Genomic DNA, 20,191 nt, shown 5'->3' with positions numbered 1-20,191 from the left:
TTTCCTTATATTGCCTGTTATCCCACACCTCCTATTACTCTGGCATAAATGTTACAGCATTTCTCAGGTATAATATAACCATTGTCTCCCAGCTCTCCCTCTTAATAATCCATTTGTTAGCAGAGATGTGAAGTTTAACAGACAATTCCATAAAGTTATTGCTTTCCAAGGATGTGAATTTCCAATTTTTTCATCTGCCAGCAGAGTTTTAAAACACCAATGAAGTTTCTTTGGATAAGCTACACACTTCTTCAGACGAGGCTGTTACAAGAGGTCAGTGTATTCTGACTTATGCTATTTAATGAGCATCCTCCTTTCTTCCAAAACGTGAAATACTTTTCAGTAGTTGTACTCTCTTTTTCCTTAGTTTAATTGAGACAGACTGCAGAAGCTGGGCAACGTCCAAGAGCACCAGCACTGCTGTGTTTTGTGGCTGCATCTGTTTGAGCTCTTCTCAAGTGCGATTTCAAACCATCTTTGGAGCTGATACCTGCTTTGTTAGCACAGTTTCTGGCAGCTTCTTGCACTTCAGCTTTGAACTTGCCCCAAGTGAGAAGGAGCAACTGACTTGGCAGACTCTCTGATTACACTGCAGTACTGACATTTCAAACTCCTTGAGATGCTTTCCAATACCTTAGCTAGTTTCTACCCATATGAAGCTTTTAATCAGATATCACCAAATTCTGGTAGTGTTTTAGGCTGAACAGCAATGATATGCTGGGTTCTTCTCAGCTTATTCTCAACTCGGTGGTGATTTCCCCTTCTGTGTTTTGGATACTCTGGAGAAATGTATTCAAACGCATTCCAAGAGCACTGTTCTACCTGGCTTCGTTGATTTATCATACACACATGTAGAGAGACCTCCTTCCTCAGCTTTCTCTTACAGACTGCATTGAGTTGCTCCTACCTTCCCCTCCTGAGGGAGCTCCGACTGACTGTCTTTCAGCACTGGCCCAACAAAGATGATTTGGCAACTGTGTTTTGCATGCTTGCTTTTCTAATTCATCTTCACTTTGCATCTGTCTGAGCTTTCAGTCAGCTTATTCTCCAGCTCTGCTCACAAATATTCCATAATCATGTCATGAAGAAGCTCCTATCTCTTTCTGAACAGACTGCGGGATGCTCCCTACTGTTGTGAAAGCCCACATCCCCAGGCACGGCCCAGCTGCACTGCCTACCAAGGGGCTGTCCAGCCATTCAACCAGGCCCCACCAGCTCACCATGTCCCAAGCAGTTTGCCAGCATGCTACCAAGCAAGAAGCCCAGGAAGCTGGGCAACAGTCATAGCCTGAAGATATGCACATCATGAACCAAATACCCCAAGTTAACATGGGGCTTACTAACTATGCTTCAATCAGCCACATTCCAGGGCTTTATCCAAAGAAGGGTGGCTAGCAAGGCAGGGCAGGCTGGAATACCTCCCCTACAAAGACAGCTGGGCTTGTTCAGCCTGGATTTTTTAAGGCTCTGGGGAGACCTCATTACAGTTCTAGAAGGGAGCTTATAAGCAAGAGGTAAATCAACTTCTGACATGGGTAGATAGTGATAGGACAGTGGGGAACAGCTTTAAACTAACAGAGGGGACATTTAGATTAAATGTTAGGGGAAACATTTGTAACTCAGAAGGCAGTGAGGCACTGGCATGGCTGCCCAAAGAAACTGTGGTATCCCATCCCTGGAGGCACTGAAGGCCAGGTTGGATGGGCCCTGGGCAGCCTGAGCTGGTGGGGGGCAACCCGTTGGGGTAACTGGAACTGGATGATCAAGGTCCCTTCTAACCGGAGTCATTGCATATCATAGAAGAAGGTTGGAAAGAACCTACATCATCATCTGGGTCCTTTCCAACCTTGATTTGATGACAGCTGGAATTCAGGAATGCAGCCTACTGCAGTTCCTTGAGATAAGCTGTAACTTTGGCCTAATCATCAGAACAGCAGCACACCCTTGGGAGTATCAGAGTATACCAAATAAAAACATGCATAGGAAGCAAGCAGGTGGGTTGGATGAGACACTGACATAAATACGTTCTACCCGCAGCTCAGACCCCAGGGAACACAAATTTGCTCGAGTGCTTCAAACACATGATTTACGCCACTATTTCAGAGCAGCGCCTTTATTCAGCCGCCTCCTAATCACCCCAGCCAGAGTCTCACACCCGCCCCACTCCCGTCCCGACGTCACCCCGGGCCGAGACGCGCCCAGCAGGCGGGGGTTGGGTCACGTGACGTCACAGACCAGGCCAGCAGACGCCTCACGATCTCCCGCGCTTTCCCAACCTCCCCCCCTTCTCCGCCGCGGCCGCCCGACCGCGCCTCTGACCAATCCTGCCGAGACCGTCAGAGGCGCCATCCAATCGGAACGCAGCTCGGGCCGTTTTCCCGCCTGTGCCTCCCGCCCCCGGCCCGAAGACGCAGCAATTAAAGGCGAGGAGTCACGCCCCCCGTTTTGGGACGTCGTCCGGATGCTCTTCCCCCGCCGCTCGAGTCACGGCTGGGACGTCACAGAAGAGTAAGCCAATGGGAGGCGAAGCCCCGCGCGTTCCAGCCAATGGGAGCGCAGGAGAGTACTGCCGGCCCCGGAGGGAGAAAGCGTGCCGGCTGCTCCTCCTCCTCTCCCCCTTCCCCGGCTGGGCTGGCAGCGCGGCCGGCTTCCCCCGCCCCTCCCCGCCCGCCTCCCTGTCCCCGCCCGCCCGGCCTCCCTCTCTTTCCCTTTCGCAGCAATGGCGGCGACGGCGGCGGCGGAGCAGGAGCAGCAGCAGTTCTACCTCCTGCTGGGCAACCTGCTCAGCCCGGACAATGCGGTCCGCAAGCAGGCCGAGGTAACGGCGCCGCCCCACCCCGCCGCCGGGCGCCGCGCCGGCTGTCAGCTCCCCGGGGGGAGCCGGGAGGGGGCAGGGAGGCGGCGGGGCCGGCCGTGCCCCACGTGTGAGCGGCGGCACGGCTGCCGGCGGCCTCGCGGCCGGGGGGTGGCGGCGATAGGGCCGGCGCGCTGGAAGGCCGCGGCCGGGCTTCGTTCCTCCGCCCGGCGGCTCACGGGCTTCACTGCTCGCCGCCAGGCAGCCGCCAACGCACCCCGCCCGGCGGGGAGCGGGACCTCCGGCTCGTCGAGCCGAGAGCTTGGGGGTTAACTCGGGTAAAAACCCCAGCGTTCCGTCAGCGGGGAAATATTTCACCCCGAGCGACGTTTTCTGCTATCAGCAGAAAGTTTTCCGACGCGCGATTCCGGCCGGGATGCTTTGTGGTGCTAAGCCACGTTAATTCTGTGTGTGTGTGCGCGTGTGTCACGCTTAAGGCTCTCCATTGTGGAACGCGGCGGAGAATCGCGCCCGCCGGATCGAATCGATGCGCCCGACACGGGGCGGTCAGGGGGGCCCGAGCTGTGACAAAGGGAGGGCTGATGGCTGATGTCCGCCCTGCCCGACCCACGGCGTGTGGGGCGGAGGAGAAGCCGAGCTTCAATATCGATTGCTGCCGACAAGAAGCAGCAAGTGGTGTTCCCTCGTCTCTGAGTATGGGGGTGGAACAGAGGGCACTCTGCAGCAGCACCTGGATTTTCAATTTTCCCTTTTTTTGTGTGTGTGTTGTTTTGACTCTGTGTAATACAGCATCTCTCACGACTTTCTGAACTGTGCTAGCATGTGAGATGTTAGGTAAACTGAAGCAAGTTCTTTGGAAAGCTGTGCTGTGAGGCCTGTGAAATAACAACTACTCTTGGAAAATGAGGCTAAAGTGTTGACTTCTATCACTAGTGTTTTTGACCAGGAACTCGCTTGGAACCACTCTGGAATTTGGTAGATCCACCCAGACAGAGGGCTCTGCCCGTTTGGGTCCTGAAAGCCCCCAAGAAGGGTAAGATGGCACAGGACCCCTGAGCAGTCTGCTCCTGCCTGACTGCTCCATACAGCCCAGAATTGTAGAATCATTAAGGCTGGAAAAGACCATTTAGGTCAACCATCAACCCATCACCGCCATGCCCACTAACCATGTCCCTAAAGAAGTGCCAGTGGATCAGGCCATGGGCAACCTGATCTAGCTGTGGTGTCCCTGCTCATTGCAAGGGAATTGGACTGGATGGCCCTCAGAGGTCCCATCCAACTCTAAGGATTCTATGATTTCAATTCATGCCTGCTAAGAAGTCAACAGAAGGAGAAAGGAGAGTATTGCATCCAAATTAGAATATCTACTTGCAAAAATCATATAGGACTCAATCTTTTATGTTAACCACCTGCATCATACAGTTTTCTACACTGTGCTATTGGAAAGCAGTATCAGATTGTACAGGGAGTCAAATAATTGGAGGTAAATAGAACAGCTGGCATTTGTGCCCACTGGAAAGCAACAAGATGAGAAGTGGATGGGTGGGCAATTGAAGGATGCGTGCTTGGGCTGTTCGTTGATTTATGTGAGGGCTGCAATATGTGGAAGATTGGACTCAGAGATGGAGATGTCATTCCCTGTTTAGTGGGCCAGAGCACAGGGAAAGCTGTAAAAATCAGAGCTGGGAGGAAGATCTAATCTGAACTATTAGTTGAATACTTATGTATATCCATTTGTGTGTGTGCTAGCTGTCCTGTATCTACCAGCACATGGAGCAAGTTCTGCTGTGGGCTGCTCTTACCTACCTTACTCTTTTGCTCTGAAGGGCATTCTCTGAAATCACTTTGCTGAACTGGCAGAGTGATCCCATTTGGCTGCTAGGTGGGTTGCTGCCATTCCTAGCAAGTTCAAGTAACTCCAGAGAGACCATCATGTTTATCAGAATGGGTGCGAGCAGGGATTCAGGTGTCTGTGGAGCTGTGGCTTCAGATCCAGGCAGGGCTTTTACTTACAAAGCCTTCTTGTTGAAGTATTTCTTGTTAAATTGTTTATAAACAGCAGAGCAATGTAAACATACACGTTGGTGGAAATGGTTAACCTGCGAAGACTTTGTCTTGACCATAAACCTCATTTAATTTTGCAGTCTCCATGAAATGATGAGATTAAATGCAGGCATTCATAAGGGATTCATCTCATTGATTGCAAGCATATACTGGCATCTAGCATGATGTGCGAGCGGGCTCTGTGAATGAGGCCTGCTAGGAAACTGGTGCAGAAAGTGGAGGCAGATGATGTCTGATATGAAATGTTACAAGCTACTTCACTGAAAGCAGCAGGGGTAGTACTGAGGTGCTGCAAACTTACTGGAGTGTTGGTAGGAACCGGTGCAATGGTGAACGTGGGGAAGCAGGCAGGCGTGGAACTGAATGAAATGAACCATGACTTGTATAGAAGGCTTGTGCACTGAGTTCAGGCTGGAGTAGTGATTGTTTGGGGGGGGGGGGGGGGGGGGGTATTTACCTTAAATATCACATCCATGAAAAGTAGCACGCTCAGTATTTGTTATATTAGAAACTAGAATTTACACTTCTAAAATGCTGATGTATACAATGTTTCTGGTAGCAAAAGTTTTGTTATTGCACTCACTGGAGCACTTAGTAACAATCTAAGAAAGCCATGATGAGTTCAGAAAGTGCATCACTGGAGTGTGTAAGGCAATGTGACTGAACTTATTAAGCTTCACCTTTTATTAAGGGCTTTTTTCCTGATGAGGGAAGGCTTTGTGGTCTCATTTCCTGGCAAATTGTGCTTTGAGAAAGGTATGTAAGAAAGTATGCTTTAGAAGTGGACAATGTGAAATTCAGGTAGGAGTTTTAAAACCAAAAGTGCTTATTCAACTTGTTGTAGCTGAGTTGTGTAAGTCACTGCCACATGACATTGTGAAGGCCAAAAAAAAGTTCAGAAAAAGAACTGAACCAAATGCATAGACTGCAGTTTGGTCAGTGGTTATTCTTGTTCCTAGCTCAGTTCTGTGCTTCTGAGGTTCTTAATCCTTTGATATGATAAAAGCTAGGGTGAGTTGCTGGGAGAATGTGTTCCCCTTCTGTTGCTTCTTAACTCATCTTTCAAGTGGCCAATAATGGCAGGCCTTCTTAGGTCATTAACCCTTCACTTACAGTTTTGAACTGGACCAGAAAGCTTTACTTGAGAATTTCTTTTTTTTACTAAGTTATAGGTCTATTAACCTGACTTCAGTATCCAAACAGTTGTTTGAGAAAGTAAATCAGCTCACAGTTATTAATGCTTAACACATGTTTTCTAGTAATTACTTACAATAAGCTGCATCCTTTTTCATGCAGGAGACGTATGAGAATATTCCGGGTCAGTCCAAGATCACCTTCCTCCTACAAGCAATCAGGAATACTGCTGCTGCTGAGGAGGTATGTTTCAATCTTCGAGTTCTGCAGTTCTCCAAAGGAACTTGGAGGAGGAGGGAAGACATCAATTACAGTCATTTGGGGATAAATGAAGTAATAAATTAATGCCAAACTTCATTTGGCATTAATTGAATCGGCTTAATTTACTGCACACTTTTAAACAGAGTTCACTAGCTCAGGCTTCATGTGGGATACTTAGTTTAAAGAGTAGTCTTTCACTGACTGCTTAGACCTCCGTTGTTTTCTGGTTTTTATTTTGTTTAATAAGTGAGTTAAGCATGTAACAAATACCTGAGTGTTACTGTGATGTTCCTTTGAGTTACAGTTGAGAAACACTTTCCTTTTTCAGGTTCTGTGCCTAAATGTGATAAACTTTGCTTACGTATCGTCGGAAAAGTCTTGTGCTTCTTAAATTAGAATGGGGTGAGATAAGGTAGCAGCTGATTTTTGTATGTTTTATTCAGATGACTTCTGTATTTTGCCTTATCTGGAGAGGATAAGCTCATCAAGTCATCCAGCAGTGCTAGAGAACGAATGGTTGGCAGTGCAAGCACTAACATAGTTGTAGGCTTTTTTGATAATAATATACTAACTGTGGCTTCTGATTATTCCTTAATTATGTGAAGGCTCACATGCTGCTACAATCAGGTAGTTCTTGTGGTGAAAGTAGGTAAACAGAGCGAAGCACCGCTAAGCTTTGAAGATATTGCAAACTTAAAAATAAATTAAAAGTCTTGGACTACTTTTTCTTCATGTGTAGAGTTTTACTGGGCAGCAGAAGGATGTACCATGTAGAATTTCTGAATGATATTGTAAGGAAACTGTACCAGCACTGTTCCTTTCTGGATAATGATTGTTTCTGGTAGATAGCCATCAGTTTCAAGGCAGACTGTATTTGTGCTTTTTGATGCACAGAGGGTATCAGCTTACTAATACTGATGCTTATCTACACACAAAGCCATATTCATCTGACAGCCCTTCAGTATTATACTAGCAACTGGTTGCAGAAAAGCTGACTAGTTTTCCATCCTGCTGCTCTGAGATGTTTCTGATGACAAAGTAGTAGAGCGATCTGTCCTGTATTTCAATTTGCATGGAAAATAAGATCCACTGCTGCTCCTTTTTCTTCTGAAGGTGATACTGTGCCCTGGAAGCCATAGCTGTGAGCACATGCTTCTGTTTTTTTTATTGAACTCTTATGATAACAGTCTGAGTTGACAATTATGAAGTCATGCTTGTGTAAATAAATATGTAATCTGTATTGTTACTGATTTTTTTTTTTTTTTGTCTCCTTTTATGTCAGCTGATCAAATAGTCCAGAGTCTAAAACTTATTCAGAATCTTGCCAATGACTTGGATTCCAACTTGCATAAGTATTAAGTAACTTCTTTCTACCTGTAGAGGTAACTTTTACCGAAGATGACAGATTAGCAATTGTAGAATAACTGGATAAACCAAAGAAAGGTTTAAGTGTTTGCTCTTAACTTAAGCAGACATTGTGTAGGCATGCCAGCACCAATGAACACTGGCTGCTGGAAGAAGACTTAAATTCCTGCCCAGCTACAGGGAAGCTGTGTTCAGATCCGTGTCCATCCTGAAGTCTCTCTCTGCATTGCTTTTCCCTACCTCCTGAAAATTAGGCCAAAGAAGAGTTCTCCATCCTCTCTGCTAGAGCTGGGCTGCTCTGTTGTAGAGACTGCAAGATTTATAGGACTATTTGTGCAGCAGTTGAGGGGGATCCTGCTGGTAACCTGGTCACTTCTAGCATTTAGATGGTGAAACAGGGATTTAGATCCTGCTTTAAGGACAGCTTGTATTTGACATGGAAAAAAATGTTAAGGCAGACTAGAAATATCTTTTAAGAGCTATCTGTACAATAGCTTTTCTCATTCTGAATAATTGCCTAAATTGTAGAAATCATAGAATCATAGAATGGGCTGGGTTGAAAAGGACCACAATGATCATGTAGTTTCAACCCCCGGCTACGTGCAGGGTTGCCAGCCACCAGACCAGGCTGCCCAAAGTCCCATCCAGCCTGGCCTTGAATGCCTCCAGGGATAGGCATTCACAACTCCCTTGGGCAAAATGGTCATTTTTTCCCTCTGTTCTTATATCATGCTTTCCTGGTAGCAGAGTAACACTGTTCCTAGAAGTGGGCTGGAGTGCCCAACTTAGTAGTGAGAATGCTTCTCTACCCGATGATTGAGCCTTGAACCACGGGTCCTTGATATCTGGAACCCTGAGTCCTCTGTCAATCTGAGAGAGGAACAGAAATGCATATTCTCTTGTTTGTTTTCTTACTGGTTAACTCTAGACAGTTTTTGCTTTTGTCCTAATTTACAGCGGAGAACTTTCAAGCACTGTGAAATTTGGGAACAAATTGTGCGAAACTGAGTTTCTGCTGACTGACAGCCCTCTTAATATTTCTGAATGTTCTTCCTCTCCATATTGTCACACAGAAACTGCATTTCTTAATCTGAAAGCTGCTGTGGGCAGCTTCCTCCTCAGTATTTGCGGAGGAAGGCGGGCAGCCGGCAGACTGCTGATGCACCACAGTTCTCCCTTTGGGTTGTATGGGAACCTTAGGCACTGTGCACTTTGAATTCCACGTGGGCCTGGGTCCTTGAATGAAATTCTGCAAGTTCCATTTTGGATTTCATCCCAAGTATTGATCGCTTTCACCTATGCGTGTTTTCTTCTTTGAGGAACTAAGAGCAACAGTAAAACAAAAGCAAAAAGAAGCAAAAAACACAGTGACTGTGTTGCAGCAGTGCGGCACAAGATGGTCAGTCCTTTTCTTACAAAAAGCCTGTGATTAACTAGATGCTTTGCCAGTGAAGGCACAGTATCCCAAATATCTTTTCATAGTTCTTGTGCTGCCCTGTTCTACACGTTGGTTTGCTTCTTATGCCTGTTTCCTTATGCTTGCTTCCTTAAAGCAGAGAACAGTACTGGAGCTGCTGCTGATTGAATCTGTACATCATAATTAAATTCATGAGTAGTTTACATATATAGATGGGTGCTTGCTGAGGAAAATTTGCCATTTATTTCTAGAAGTCAGTTGCTTCTGACATTCCTTGAGATGTTTGGCTTTACTTTAGGAAACCTGGCTTATTTTTTCTAAACTAGTAACAATGGCCAGGAGCTAATTCCTGCAGGGCAGATCTTTGTGTTCTGCCTGCCTGGGTGCTTGTCTTTTAACTTTGCAGCACATCTATATTTGTCTTCCAGTATTTCAAATTAAAATTCTTCAGCGATGGGAAGTAAGATCTCTTAGACTATATGTTTTAAGGAAATGAGCTCTATTCCCTGTTTAGTATTGATTGAGTGGAATTGATTGAGTGGACTTGTAGAATTGCTGTATGCAAACAGGAAGCTAGAGAATTATAATCTGTACTATTTGAGGTTCCTATACTCAATTGAGTGAATGCAATGCAATTCCAGCCATCATCAGATGTCAGAGAATATGTGCAGAAACATAACGCAGTGTATGAGAAAGTGTTGGAGTTTTTGCCTTCCTGTTTAGTCCTGGGGAATTTACTCCTCAACTGTGTAAATTCACACTGAGTGAATAGCAATGTAATCTTTTACAATCTCAGTTTTTCTAGGAATGGGAAAAGGGAAGGTACTATTAATGCTGTAGTACCATTAAATTTTGGGGGCAGGTTGTAAGGGGGATTCACAGAAGTGGTGATGAAAGAATCTTTCTTTACTCGCTCAGTTCTTGTATTGTGATATGTTTGTTGAAGACCTTGGCTTATTATGGGAGCTACAACACAGGCAGACACTGTGACCCTCTTCATTGACTTTCTGTCTTCAGTAGATCTAATAAGGCAGATCTACTAATCCTACGTGTGTGGTGGTTTTGGCCTGTGCTGATGTGGAGGAGTAGAGTAAGGTCCTGTTCTAGTCCTTCCCTTCTGCAAATATAGAGACATTTGGTGTGCACTGTTTGTGAAGAGGAGAGCTAGACCACAAAAAATACACATTGAGTCTGCAGACTGCAAAATACAGCATGACAGCATCTTTGTTATAGCAGTACCCACCGTGTTAAAATTGGAGACTTTGCAGCAGTGTTGGTGCTTCTCATGTACAGCTTATGCCATAGCAGATCTTTCAGCAGTATTGCTAGGAATCTGACTTTATTAGTTTTGCTGCTCATTGAATGCTTTGGAATTCCAAGGGCTGTCACTAGTGAAATTGTTTTCCATTCAAGTACACGTTAATCTAAGAATATCTTAGGAAAAACAGAGTGCATTCAAGTTTGGTGAATACAAAGTTTGTATTTGGAATTTGACAATAATGTGTTACGTTTTGTGATTCCACACAACGTTTTGTTCTATGTGTTATGCTTTAGAGATTTGGGGGATTGTTTATAATTACTGCTTGTCCATCTAGAATTAGTAGTTAGTGAACAATGTATTGTTATTCAGAGTGCTTCGCACGTCTTTTCAGTAGATTTTGTTCTATTCATTCAGAATTACTTGGCTATGCTTCTTATTTCCAATTCTTTCACAATTGTAAATAAATACAAATATGTAAGTAACACACTTGTGGAATTGCTGTATGCAAACAGGAAGCTAGAGAATTATAATATGTACTATTTGAGGTTCCTATACTCAAATTCACACTTAAATTGAAGCAGTTCATTATAGGCCTGAGAGAGGCTGAGAGCTTTGGCTTCTTTTTGTTCAGGGTTCATGCTTGCTTGTCGAAGTCTTACTCTAGGTTCCTGAATATTTAGGGGTGAAACCTTCTTGCTTGAGAAAAGGCTTACAGATTGTCTGATAAAGCTCCCCCATGAAATCAACTCTTTAATTCAAATGCCTCTTTTTGGATAGTAAATATTACAGTGAGCCAAATAGCAAAAAGATGCTCTACAAACATCTTTCGGTAATGTGGCTAAGTTTTTTGACTTGTCACAAAACTTTATGTCAGAAGTTCAACTCCAGGAAGAACTTAATCATGAAACCCTCGAAGGTGTTATTTCTTTGAGTAATAGCTGTGATAGTAAAGGAGCATCAACTGAATTACACCTCTAACGATGATTTTACCAGTTATTGTAATTGCCATCTGTTGCTTGAGAGGTATTTTGTTTACCAAACAAGTCTATACAGTGAAAACCAAACAGTAGAAAGCATTATACCTGTTACCTTTCATCATGAGAGCATGGCTTTTCTTTTTCAATGCAGTTCAGAGGCAGATATTACAAAATACAGAAAAAAAATAGCATAGGAACCCTCAAAACAAGATAGGTGCTGAATTTCTAGTTGTTGTAGTTGATTTGCTCACTAGTTCTGTCTTGATATTGTTTGTAAAAAATCAGTTGGTTTATGGAGCGCTACAGTTACTCATGGAAGAGGTTCTCTCTTCTCTCTTTGAGTTTTGCAGCAGAACTCTTTAACATATGTGCTGTCTCATCCAACAGGCAAGACAGATGGCAGCTGTCCTTCTACGACGTCTTTTGTCTTCCGCTTTCGAAGAAGTTTATCCCGCTCTCTCACCTGATGATCAGACCTCCATCAAAACTGGACTGCTGTTGATTATTCAGTTGGAAACGCAGTCCAGTATGAGGAAAAAAATCTGTGACATCGTTGCTGAGCTGGCCAGGAACTTAATAGGTATTTTATTTCAGCAAGTATTGTGGCAAAAGGTGTTGATGGTTTTATTCTTCTCTTGTGTTGTGTAGCACATCATGTATTAATTGATTTGAGAGTTTCAAGTAAGATGTAACACTTGCTTACATTATTCTTGATCAGACAAAAGTAAGATTCCTTAGTTCTGCTTGTTAAATTGCTTGAGTGAAATTGAGTAAAGTTTTAGAAAGGTATTACATTTTAATTCTAGTGAATGCTTTGCTGATCTGTTACTCTTGAGTAGAGTTATAGCAGTAAATAGAGATCACTTTGTGCCTTTAGATCTACCATTTTAGCTGTATTTTACACTGTGATTTGCGTGCTTCCTCACATCAGTTGTTCTGAACTTCAGTACTGACAACTGTTTGCCCTGCATAATTGAGAGAGAACCACTGTTTGTTTGCTTATCCTAAAATCCCTGTTGTGTTTTATCTAGATGAAGATGGAAACAACCAGTGGCCGGAAGTTCTAAAATTCTTATTTGATTCTGTCAGTTCTCAAAACGTTGGACTTCGTGAAGCTGCTCTGCATATTTTCTGGTAAGCTTTCAGGCTTTGCCACATTTTCACAGATGATGCGAGTCATATATGTAAAAATAGAGTAAACACTGACACTGCTTAATTAACAAGTGAACGTAAGTTGCATTTATTTTGTTCTAAGAGTTCAATAAACCCCAGTATGTGTATGGTTGCAATCTGTATCTGAAACGATAGGTAAGTTTAAGGTAGCAGTTACAGTTGAAGTGTGTGAAGTTGCATTAATGTTCTGGTCTTCTCTTTGCAGGAATTTTCCTGGGATTTTTGGAAATCAGCAGCAACACTATTTGGAGGTTATTAAAAGGATGCTGGTTCAGTGTATGCAAGATCAGGAGCATCCTTCAGTAAGACTGCTGTTTTTGATTGTTTTTCTCACTCCAATATCCAGGTTTATTGTAGTGGTTTCAAACATTAAGATTCCAACCAGAGAATTGTGTTACCTGAAGTCAGTGTACATCTGGAGCAGGTTTTAACTATGCCTACATAAAACAACAGGGTCAAATGTTCTCATGGTCCTAAGGTGGGCTCACCAGGCTCGTATCACTGCATTGGCCAAAACTCTTGCCTAGCAGTTATGTTTGGAGAAACCTACTTGTAGTGACTAAACGCAGAGCCAGGGGTTTTAATCGGCAGTATGAGTGATCAGAAAGTCATTGTTAAGCTCACTTGCTGGCCCTCATGTTTAACAGAATAAATACATTCTGTACTGGTCATGCATGGTTTGCTCTATGGGCATGTAGAAAGCCTTGCTTTCCTGGAAGGGTTCAGATTTATTGATTTGTTCAGAGAATTGTACTTTGAAAGTGTTTCTCTTGTTCAGGAAAATGCTGGGCAAGAGTAGGAAACCCTGCTGTGATATATGGGCTCTGTTTTCTGTTCCTCTGTGGGTTACTTTTTCTGACCTTTGAAAGTCAACTGAATAACATTTTTAAAAGTACCACAAATCATGCCTTCACACAGAAGCATATTTTACAAATTTAAATCACACTTTTTGAATAATGAGACTTTGAAGTTGGAAAGGAAGCTGGGGATGAAAGCTTTTTTGAGGTGAAAAAATGGGAAATACATGCAACTCAGAAGAATATGATAAACTTCTTGGTATCTCTGAGGACATAGGTGCTGAGAATCTATTTTACCTTAATTTAAAACAAGATGCAAAAGTCCATGTTAAAAACTGATTTCTTTGTCTATTAGGAAAATGTAAGAAGAAAATGATTATCCAGCTTAGAGTCTTACAGTAGGCATAATGTGAGAAGAAAACACATGTGCTTTATTACCAGATCCTCACGTTTATTTCTCTAATCCTGCCTTCTAGATCAAGACTCTGTCTGCTAGAGCTGCAGCTGCATTTGTTCTTGCTAATGAGCACAATATTCCCCTTCTGAAACATTTTGCAGACTTGCTACCTGGAATCTTGCAGGTAAGAAACCACACAAGTAAGCAATGAAGTGCTGTTAATGTGTCTGTGTTGATGGGACCCACGCAGAAATTGTTGACCTGCAAACTGATGTTGAGTATAAATCTTTTCTGAGACCTGAATTAATTATATGTGTTAATTAACCTGACATTGGTCACCAGCAAGATGGAACCCAAAAAGGGATGCTATAAATAAAGGTAGTTGACAGGGTTTAAGGAAAATAGTTAAATGCTGGTAAGTGGATGCTGTGTAGATAAATGAGTTTAAAGGTATTCAACTGAAAATTGTACCACTTGTAACTATGACATTGAAATATGCTTTAAATATAAGCTATCTGGAGGTTATGTCATACCTCGATATGTCATACCTCATCAGTGTAGAGGAAAGCACAGAATTATTCTGAACAAAGATGTCTAAGTAAGAATAGCAGTCTGGATAGAATGATCTTTGATAAATTGAATTTGCAAGCTGAATGATTTACTATGCTTCATACGATGTCTGAGACTTGATTAGGACCATTTCAGGAGAGAGACAGTTGAGTTTGATTTTTGCCAATGGCATCTGTATTGCTCAAATTGTAATTAAGAGGACCTTGGCTACTAAGTCTGCACGAGTGGGAGCTGGGCAGGATTGGGGTAGGCGTGCCATTTGTCTTGATGTTCAGCAATTAAACAGTAAGCTGTTCTTAGGCTACAGATTAATACCCCACTTTGCATGATAGAACTCGGAAAGCTATTTTAGCTTTTAAAAGTGCATGTTAACTATTGCACTGCAGCAACTGGCTGGAGTTTTCAACTATTTTGCAACTGTGGATCACAGGGCTATGCTACAGAGGCTGTGTTTTAAAATACCTTATTGTGAGGAGGACTTGATTCTTTGGCTGCGGTAACACAAGATGGGTGTGAAAATCCCAGTTTATAAATAGGAGATGGGATGTGTTAGAATAGCAGTGAGTGACCTTTGGAGACAGTTGGATGCTTGTTGTTGTTGTTGAAGTAGTACTGTGATTTTAAATTGCATAAAATTAAAAATCTGACTTAGCAATTCAGTTCTTTCAGTCAAATTCCTGTGGCAGTTGTATTGGAAGCTAAAAACTTTCAGAAATAATTGTGGACTGTTGTATCAAAGAGATTGAACTTGCAGCGGTGGTAAAAAGTGACTGGAACTTCAGTTGAATCTAATTCAGTTGAGTCTATTTTATACTACTAATAACTGCCTCTATATTTTTGGACTCAATGTGTGTTTTGAGCTTGTTATGCAAGTTCAGAATCCTGGTTTTGTCTCATTCACTGTTAGTGTTACAATGATTGTAGAATTTGGAGTTCTAAAGAGACTTCCAGAAAGTACTGCACTGTACCTATTCAGAATCAGAGAATGAGTGATAGCTGCAAGAAAGGAAGACGCAAAGAGACTTTTTCATAACTGTTTTGATGTTGAAAAATGCTGCTTTGACATTGAGAATGAAATTGTGGACTACTTCAGTAGCTTTGTCAAAGTCATTGGATTCTAGATTAAAGTACTTAAACAAACAAACAAACAAAAAAAGCAACCTAGCTATTCACTCTAAAAAATGCTGCTACACTAGAAAAAACATCAGATACTTGATTAATGAAAATTCCTTTCAGAAGCCCTTGAAGTGTATATAAAAACTATCTGTTCTTTGGAAGTTTTGGGGGCTTTTTTGTGTCCTACTCACAGAAGTTGTGAATGGAATCAACTGTGTGGTGCTTTGATACTAGAGTATCAATCTGGTTAGTTAAAAGTAAGTTTTAAACTTCAGAGTGTGGCTACAGAATAGGAAAGATACTTTTAAAAAGAACTTGATTTCTTTTTCTCCTTTCCTGTGTCCTGTGTTGGAAAGCTGAAAGTTCTGCTTCAACTCAGTGACTCTGCAGAATTGAGTGGGGAAAAAAAAGAGTTACTCAAACTTGGAATTGTGGGTGTTTGTAAGTTTAAGCTATTCAAAGCTATTCTCATGTGACAGTGAAAAAAGGAGTTAGGCTGGTTTTTTTCTTCTTTTGGGGAAGAGTTGAGGTTTTTCTGTATTTAAAATGCCTTCTTGAAGTTGTAAATGTCAAAGCATGGGGTTCCTTTTCATGTTGGCATCAGACTTGTCTCCTTGATACTTGCTGAGTGTTGGTTTTCTATGTAAGTTTTAATCTAACTGATAAAAAATAATAGTATGCTCCATAACTTACAGAAGGCTTGTAGGTTTTGGACCCTGTATGTGATTTCTGCACTGGCCATCTGGATGCACTCCTGGCTCAAGAAGGCCAATGGCATCCTGGCTTGTATCAGAAATGGTGTTGTTGGCAGGAACAGGGAGGTGTGAATCCCTCTGTAGTCAGCCCTGGTGATGCTACACCTCGAGAACTGTGTTCAGTTTTGAGTCCTTCAGTACAAAAAGACCACTGAGGCACTGGAGTGTTTCCAGAGAAGGGTAACAAAGCTGTGAGGGGTCTGGAGCACAAGTCTTATGAGGAGAAGCTGAGGGAGCTGGGATTGTTCAGTCTGGAGGAGACCTTATTGCTCTCTATAACTACCTGACAGGAGCCTGTGGTGAGGTGGGGATAGAACAAGAGGCCTCAAGTTGCACCAAGGGAGGTTCAGGTTGGATATTAGGAAATGCTTCTCTGAGGGAGCAGTCAAGTGCTGAAATGGGCTGCCCAGGGAGATGGTAGAGTCACTGACTCTGGAAATGTTCAAGGAATGTTTAGATGTTGCACTGAGGGACATGGTTTAGTGGGCAATATTGGTGATAGGCAGATGGCTGGATTATATGATTTTGGAGGTCTTTTCCAACATTGGGGATTCTGTAACTCTGTGATTCTTTGTACTCCCTGTGATATGCTGTTCACTTCTCATTTAATAATTCTCTGTTTATCCCTTACAGGCTGTAAATGATTCCTGCTATCAAAATGATGACTCTGTCCTGAAGTCCCTCGTAGAAATTGCAGATTCCGTTCCAAAGTATTTGCGACCACACTTAGAACCTACATTGCAACTAAGTCTGAGGGTAAAGCTGGGAACTTTTATTTTAACTGGTATTTTTGTTCCTTTGAAGCATCTGCTCTAACTGTTGGCTCTATTCTTTTGAATTGTAGTTGTGTGCAGACACCAATCTCAGTAACATGCAACGTCAATTGGCTCTTGAAGTAATTGTGACCTTGTCAGAAACTGCTGCTGCTATGCTGAGGAGGCATACAAACATTGTTGCACAAGCCAGTAAGTATTTTGTTCATTTTCTCTGTTGAAATAACTTGTCTTCTTTTACACTATTAAACTGACTTTGCAGATGTTCAAGTAGCAAAAATGTATCTAACCTCTTTTTCTTTTTGCTGTTGTTGGTAACTTGAAGTGACAGAGTTGAATTTCTTATGGAGAAAATGCTTTTTTTATTATGACTCTTCATAAATGAATCTCTGCTTATGCAGCCACCAGAAATTTGTATAAAATTACAGTGGACTCTCATTAGGTCTTTCCAAGGAAAATACAGCTTTCATGCTGTTCTGCTGGCTTTGGGAATTTGTAATGTTAAAAAAAAAAAATGTTGATGGATTCAGTTCTGAAGTCCTACGTTTGGAGTTTGGTATGTAGGCCAGATACTCTGTGGTGCTGGCAATTGTAGGCTGAAGGAATTCAGCATGCATGTTGAGCTTCAGTGTTGACTTAAAGCTGTGAATTTAAAAATCAGATGCTCATGTAAACGCTTGGACTAATTAGTCTGAACTTGCAAATGGTAAATTCTCTGGAAGGGTGCTTTTTTAATCATGGGTTATTTGAGACACTAAAAATAACCCTTCTGGCCAGTCTGAGCAGCAGTGCTTTTAAATGAGCAGACACTGGTATTTCTCTGCCTTGTAAACCCTTCTTGCGAGCAGATGAGGACACTGACACAGCAGAGTGGCTATTCTTTGGAAGGGTTTTCTTTCTGCACTCACACTTCTTTTTAGTCATAACCTTGGGAAAGTTGTGGATGTATGAATCTCTAAAGCAATCATAGAGCTTCTGGAAAACATTATAGCTGCATCTGGCATTATTGAAACTATTGAGTAGGTATTTTGTATACTTATAGAATAGTTTTCTAAAGAATGGAAACTGTCATATTTTAAATGTTTTAAAAATCATTTTGTGTTCACTCCATCCTGTAGCTTGCTGAGAATATTAACTTGAAACTTGCTGAATGTCCCCAAATCATTATAAGCTTCTTAGTTAGTCAGGCAGCATAGCAGAGAAGTCATATTCCTTTAGAATTGCTTTACTTTTGTATTGGAGAGGTAATTGCTGCTTTGGAAGGAAATGTTTATATTAAGATACTTTCTTAGGATAGGGCACCACATGGAAATGAAATGCCTTTGGTTTGCAACCTGCTGTAAAATCACTCTTAATGAGTCACTAAGATTAAAAAGAAAATCCTTTTGCAGAGCTCATGAAGCAGTTATGTTCAGAGAATAATAAAAAGGTGACAAAGATGGATTACTTTTGTCTTGGTTTTGTCTTTTAGTTTAAAGGACTTCCTGTTTTCATTCAACTAAAAAGCTGCTGAATCTCTTAATTTTTCACAGTTAGAATCTGATCTTAGGTAAAACTGTCACCTTATTTTGGGTTTGCAGAATGTGACCCTGATTTAGGAGCAAGCGGTGTCCTGTTAACTATTTTCTGCTCAGGAATTCACTTGGGTTCACATTTCCTGCTTTGAGCTCTGTCTTCAAGATAAGAGGGGTTTTTTTGTTTGCTTATTGCCTAGATATTAAAGATGCAGCCCAGCTTTGGTGGTAGTTTTTCCCTAGAAGTGCCAAGTCCTGGCATGCTTCGGCAGTAAGTAAAGCTCAGTTGTCTTCATTATAAACAAATAACCAATACACTGGCAGCAGTTAAATTTTGAGGGCCTGGTGGGACAACAGATTTTACTGCACAACTCTAAGGTTAAAAAAAAATTTCTCTGTAATTCATATTTGATGAACAAATGTTTACAGGCTTTTAGATACAACAACAGCCAAACAACTTGTGATGCTGGTATGTTCTCAGCCCTGCTTGTTAGCAGTGATTAAGATTGATGTGTGTTGTTGGGACTTTATAGCATTGGTGGCAGATTGACTTCCACCTTTCTGAGTTATGTCAGTCGATCATTTTCACATGTGCTTATGAGTGTCTGTGTCTGAAATGCTTCTGGGCTCTAATAGATTTTTCTTGAAGGAATTATTTTCAGTGACTAGTCAGTATATAGGGAATTCTGACACCTGTGTGTCACACTAGAGAGTTGTTAACATCCATTAAGCTACCTTGATATGTCTGGCTGAAGATGCATAGCCACATCAAGCAAATCAATCCGTGATTTGATCTTTTTTGTACTTGTTACATGATACTGATATTTTCATCTGTTGTCAGTCAGTCTGGCAGGAGTTTCTCATCTATCCAGCTGTGCAGTGAGGTGAGCTTGCTTAGGACTGTGCCTTTCTTGTAGCTAACAGTAGTAGAAGTATTATGAAATTCATCAGTTGCAGTATACCCAATCAGGCAGTGAATCTTAGCAGCAGCACAGGCAGTATGATTTTTTTGATATGAAAAGCTCTCAGCTTTTCTTCATTCTTCTGGATTTTAATGTTCTGAAAATCTGTTCTGAATTTTTTTTGCTGATACAGTTTGACAGACAGACTTGGCTATCGGCTGTTTGAAGAAAAAGGCCTCTTCTCCCATGATTTCTAAAGGGAAACTTACAATTTACACTTGTTCTTTGAGAATCTTATTTTAATTAAACAACTTGAGTTTTAAACTTATCATTTCAGTTCCTCAGATGTTAGCAATGATGGTTGACTTGGAAGAAGATGAAGATTGGGCAAATGCAGATGAGCTTGAAGATGATGATTTTGACAGGTAATTGTGCAACTAGTTGTTTCAATATGCTGTCAAGATTGCACAACTAACGGTAGCTTGTGAATACAGGATACAAATGACTGCAATGCATTACTTTCTCTTTACTCAGTCAACTCTTTAAGTTGTTTTCTCAGTCATGAGCGGTGTGTAAGAACATTCACAGCCACTGAAGAGTAAAAATTAAAGCTGTAGCATGAATTGATAACTTCAAGTAACAGAAGGTAAATGTAGGAGATCCGTAATTGACAGTAACTGCACTTGGTTGCAAGAACAGTTTATTTGTAGATTATTGAGGTACTGTTTAACAAATAAATTCTTTCAGTATTTGCTTCTTGCTGTAATGCTCATCTATAAGTTGTATATTGTCTTCCCTGCTGTTTTGCACTGTTTTAATGTTTCACTTCTGTTCCTTCTGTTTTTTGTTATTTACTCAGTTTAGGATTCAGTTCTTCTAATCTCTTCAATTGAGTGCTTT

General features: G+C 41.9%; 1 protein-coding gene across 3 annotated transcripts in view; it reads left to right on the top strand.

Moving 5' to 3' along the window:
* Positions 1–2,423: 2,423 nt before the first annotated feature.
* IPO5 (importin 5) overlaps positions 2,424–20,191 on the top strand; it is a 37,899-nt gene continuing 20,131 nt past the window's right edge. The window contains exons 1-10 of one of the 3 annotated variants that reach the window (XM_048933184.1): positions 2,424–2,508; positions 2,718–2,818; positions 6,176–6,256; positions 11,682–11,874; positions 12,326–12,428; positions 12,673–12,769; positions 13,741–13,845; positions 16,736–16,858; positions 16,947–17,067; positions 19,629–19,716. In XM_048933184.1, coding sequence (XP_048789141.1) covers positions 2,720–2,818; positions 6,176–6,256; positions 11,682–11,874; positions 12,326–12,428; positions 12,673–12,769; positions 13,741–13,845; positions 16,736–16,858; positions 16,947–17,067; positions 19,629–19,716 — 1,010 coding nt within the window. In that variant the 5' untranslated portion in view covers positions 2,424–2,508; positions 2,718–2,719. Of the gene's footprint in view, positions 2,509–2,681; positions 2,819–6,175; positions 6,257–11,681; positions 11,875–12,325; positions 12,429–12,672; positions 12,770–13,740; positions 13,846–16,735; positions 16,859–16,946; positions 17,068–19,628; positions 19,717–20,191 lie in introns of those variants that run through there. The other 2 variants (XM_048933185.1, XM_048933183.1) reach the window with 2 other exon arrangements.

The sequence above is a fragment of the Lagopus muta genome, chromosome 1 (assembly GCF_023343835.1).
Source record: "Lagopus muta isolate bLagMut1 chromosome 1, bLagMut1 primary, whole genome shotgun sequence".
Taxonomy (NCBI): domain Eukaryota; kingdom Metazoa; phylum Chordata; class Aves; order Galliformes; family Phasianidae; genus Lagopus; species Lagopus muta.
Note: the sequence above shows the minus strand (reverse complement) of the source record. Positions and strands in the feature narration are given on the sequence as shown.